The sequence below is a fragment of the Sinocyclocheilus grahami genome, unplaced genomic scaffold (assembly GCF_001515645.1).
Source record: "Sinocyclocheilus grahami isolate Dianchi unplaced genomic scaffold, SAMN03320097.WGS_v1.1 scaffold36.1, whole genome shotgun sequence".
Classification (NCBI taxonomy): domain Eukaryota; kingdom Metazoa; phylum Chordata; class Actinopteri; order Cypriniformes; family Cyprinidae; genus Sinocyclocheilus; species Sinocyclocheilus grahami.
Window position 1 is genome coordinate 3,990,723 of NW_015505215.1, and position 4,653 is coordinate 3,995,375.

General features: G+C 39.3%; 1 protein-coding gene across 2 annotated transcripts in view; it reads left to right on the plus strand.

Annotated features, from left to right (window-relative positions):
- The window catches only part of LOC107581594 (probable E3 ubiquitin-protein ligase TRIM8), a 9,603-nt gene extending 5,322 nt beyond the window's left edge, over positions 1-4,281 (plus strand). For both annotated transcript variants that reach the window (XM_016267221.1, XM_016267222.1), the window contains 5 exons: positions 567-662; positions 993-1,226; positions 2,601-2,632; positions 2,755-2,870; positions 2,995-4,281. In XM_016267221.1, the coding sequence (XP_016122707.1) occupies positions 567-662; positions 993-1,226; positions 2,601-2,632; positions 2,755-2,870; positions 2,995-3,638 (1,122 nt within the window). In that variant the 3' untranslated portion in view covers positions 3,639-4,281. The remainder of the gene's footprint in view (positions 1-566; positions 663-992; positions 1,227-2,600; positions 2,633-2,754; positions 2,871-2,994) is intronic.
- Positions 4,282-4,653: the final 372 nt, after the last annotated feature.

Consider the following 4,653-nt stretch of genomic DNA (forward strand, 5'->3'; position numbering starts at 1 on the left):
CCACATTTCATGCACTAATTTATTATTATACAGTGTCATGTACACGGAGGAATTTCCTTTGTTCTGAAAGCCATGAACATTTTCACAAAAGTGCCATTTCCACTCCACCTCAGGTCATGTAATTTCATAATATTCTGAAAATGACTGGTGGAAATTACATTTTTAAAGTGAGGAATAAAACTGGCTTGGGTAATTTCATAGCCAGCATTTTATGTGTCCAAAATATACAAATAATTTTTACACATTTTGCATAATTGTATACAAATTGCATTGCAGCGTGGAAAAGACATACAAAAATATTCTGCTCACAAGTTACATTTGCATTTTTTTCTTATTTCATCTCAAGCATGGTCTTCACTGACAATATGCTTTAAAAACTAGGAGCAGTTTGTGGCAAAATGGTTGATTCTGGTGGAAAATGGTTTAGGGTTATTTTGTTTGTTTGTTTTTTAATGTAATTGTTTACATTTCTGTTATCAGCCGATTCTGATCATCTCAACATGGCCAGATATTCTGATATAGTCATCAAAACAGTATTGCCCTAATCATATCTTTTTGTATTTCAGCAAATGCTGATCAAACAGCAGGATCGAATTGAAGACCGGGTTCAGGACATAGAAGAGCAGCTCTACAAATTAGAATCTGACAAATGTCTCATGGAAGTAAGTGTGAAATGTTCATGCTGTACACTGACTAAATCACATTATTATAAACAGAACAACTGCATCCTTTGCTTTGTGAGCTTTGAAACTAAACGCTTAGCTTTTTAAAACAGGGCACTCTTCCTATTACTGTGATTAATGACCACATTAGTACATTTGTACAGGTTTGAGATAAAGGTTATGCCTAGTTCTTGTACCATAACAAATCCAGTTCCTTTGGCTCTTCCTAATCATCCACATCAGATGCAGTCTCTGCTTAACCCCCATTGTTAAGACAGAACAAGACTTGCATATTAAGTAATGGTTTTGTGCCGGTCTGTGGAACCTCAGGACAAAGTGCAGCACCTGAAGGAGGAGGTGCAGCTGCAGTATCAGAAAATGCAGCAGCTCTTGGAGGAGGATCTGGGGAAGACCCTGGAGGTCCTGGATAAGGCCCATTCCAAGTTCTGCCAGGAGAACTCTGCGCAGGCCCTGCAGCTTCACCAGAAACAGCAAGAGGTTAAGAAACTGCTCAGCTCCATCCAGATGGTTTTTGATAAGGCAGAGGACATCGGTTTTATGAAGGTGACCTGACTTTTATTGCTGTTGTCAATACTACACAGCCTGTGATTGTTATAAATGGTGACATTTAGCCGTGTTTTAAAGTGCCTTTGCCTTTTGTTATGGTGAGGATGATGAAGAGTATTTTTCTGCCAGGCTGTTATGAGTGAACTCCGATTTATTGTGGACCATGACAGTGTAATAGTATACAGAGATTCCAGAAAATTATTGTTTTTGGCCCCATGTAGAATAGGCATACATTTTTCATGTGCTGGATACATTTCTCTGAAATTCAGGAAATATTAAGTATGAAAATGATTATTATTATTTTTTTTAGGTTTTGTTTTGTTTTGTTTTTTAGATTTATGGATGTAAAGTCAGATTCAGCTATTTGTTAATGTTGAGCTAAACTATGTGATTTTAGAGATATTCATCAATGAGAAATGTTTAGTGAGAGGGGAACAAATACTGTTTAGTATAATTGCTAATTCTGTAGGAGAGAGGCACTATAAACCAACAGATACTAAAACCAAGAGAAACTCCTTTTGTTATTCTAATGAAGAAAAAAAAAAAAAAAAAGCCAACAACTGATTTTTGTCCACCTGTCAACAGTCTGTTGCAGACATGCATGTCCCCCTGTTGTTTTCACTGCAGTCTTATTTGAGCTTCTTGTATTCAATTGACTTGTCAAAAAAATCAGTTCTGGAATTGTTTTGCTTTATTTGGAGTGCCAGAACCCACGCACCAACTTTGTTGTGCAAAAAACCCCACACAACACTGGTGGGCAGGGCCTGCTTGCTGTCTGTGTCTATATTTGTAATTTTTCATTACCGCTATAAAGATTAAAATAAAGTTCTGCTGCTGATACACAGACAATTTCCATATATATAAACATTTTTATACTAAGTGTATAATGATACTATTCTATTGGCACTCTAATAATATCATGTCATATATCATATTGGCCTGGTTTCACAGACAGGGTTTAGGTTAAGTCAGGATTAGGCCATAGTTCAATTAGGACGTTTAAGTATCTTTTATAAATGTGCCTTGGAAAGTAACATTAGCCTACTGCATCTTGAGACAAAACAATGGCACTGACATTTTAAGATCTGTTGGTGCGAGTTTCTTCCAGTTAAAACAATCCCAAAGTATTATTAGAATAATATAAAACATTATTTGCATCTTGTCTAGTAAAATTTACTATTATAAGAGCATTTATAAATAGAGACTGGGCATAAGAAACAATGGGGAGTAATGCCTGCGCAAAAATACCTTTGACAGTTACATAGTTACATTGTTTTGGTGTTATGTTATTTTATTTTTATTTTTAGATGTATTTTATATGCAGGAACCCTGTTATTGAAATGATATATAATATCTTTTTTTTCTTTTTAGAACACAAAATCTGTGAAAATACTAATGGACAGGTGAGTCACTGCAGCGTTTTCATACATGAATCATTATCATAAGGTTCATTAGTCATCATTCCTGTTTTGTCATTGTGTTAAGTGTAACCCTTAGCTTGCATGGTTAATTTTTTGGACTGTAGGTCTCAGCCGTATGTGGGCAGCACATTGTCACCATACAAAGTGGGCAGCCTCAACTCCAAACTCTTTCTGTCTGAAATCTCTAAAAGAGAGAAGAACCTCTGCAAGATGCTGGAAGGTATGCATTAAAAAATGCATATATTCAAGGATTAATTATATTAAACCTTGATGTTGCATCCAGCTGCTCTTTTTTTAAATAATTAACCATTTCTGTATTTTTTTTTTATCCTTCTAATTTCCAGCTCCATTTAGTGCACCCGCAAACTTTTTCCAGAGTATTCCGGCGTACATGTGCGAGAAGCGCAGGCATTCCGTGGCGTACCCTGAAGGCAGCGGCAGCACCCGAGCGGGTGCTAGCTACATGGACTCTTCCTCCTCATCAGGCCCTGTGGCTGCCAAGCAACCGTGCCTGAGTCTCACTCAGGGCTCTACCCCAGGCGAAGGTCAGTCCTCCCAGCAAGCTCTAGGGCCATGTGGCTCCACCCAACACGTAGGAACCAGCAGCTCAGCCTCCGGCTCTCAACCCTTACCGCACTCTGCCTCGGTGTTCCCGCATTCCCATTACCCAAATGGCAGCTCCTCCCAGCTGTCCCAGTACGGAGCGCGGAAGATCCTGATGTGCACGGTCGATAACTGTTACTGCTCAGGGGTGCCCTCTGTGTCCAATCACCGTGGACATCCGCCCTACCCTCGCTCCAGCTCCTTCCCCTGGCCAGTGAGCTCGCAGGAGTACTCCCATGCTCCCCTGCCCTCGGCCCCGGCCATGTCCCAGTCTCTCCAGAGCCTGTCCATGCGCGACTGGATCGATGCCTCTCAGTCGCACAGGCACACTGACTTCTACAGCCTCTACGGCCAGTCTTCCACCAAGCATTACGTCACCAGTTAACCCCTGCTACAGTGACCGCTGCCAGTCACCAGATGGGGCATCTTTTTCCGCCGAGAGATGTCTTAAAGAGATGCATGTGGGGCATTTTTGTACGCAGACCTTATCAATCATTTAGAATTAACTTGGATGAACTGCTGAAGTCCGAGAGCAGTGAAAAAGAAAGTTAATATCACAAAGTCAAGCATAGCTTTGCACATTATTTAGGCACTAATGGTGTTGTGATTATGTACCATGAACTCAAGTTGCTCTTCTAAAAATAACACTCAGTGTTTGCAAGAGATGCAGAAATGGAGGATGCTGTCTTTTGTCAAATCATCAATAATGTTGCACTTTCTTTGTAAGATCCAAATTTTAGCAATTAATGTTGACTCATCGGGGGAAACGATGGAAATCAGCAGTAAAACCATTAAGTCAGCTCTTAATGAAACTTATTAAGGCAATTTACTGTTGAGAGAATTGTAGCCCACAAAGTTTTATTAACTTCACATGGTTGTCGTTTGTTAGAACACCCATGTGCAAAAACTCTGTATAGTTTCCCAACCTTCCATATTTCAGCTTTCATTTTGTTTAAATTGGAGTCTGTGGTCTTTTTATTCATCACAAATAGCACAAGCACATGTTAATTTGAACCATTCTTAACTGTTTTTTCAATTAATGTTGACTCATCGGGGGAAACGATGGAAATCAGCAGTAAAACCATTAAGTCAGCTCTTAATGAAACTTATTAAGGCAATTTACTGTTGAGAGAATTGTAGCCCACAAAGTTTTATTAACTTCACATGGTTGTCGTTTGTTAGAACACCCATGTGCAAAAACTCTGTATAGTTTCCCAACCTTCCATATTTCAGCTTTCATTTAGTTTAAATTGGAGTCTGTGGTCTTTTTATTCATCACAAATAGCACAAGCACATGTTAATTTGAACCATTCTTAACTGTTTTTTCTTAACCCGGAAACTGGAACAGCACAACATTGTCATCGCCGCCATTGTTCGCTTGACCTTCCCTACTGAATGCA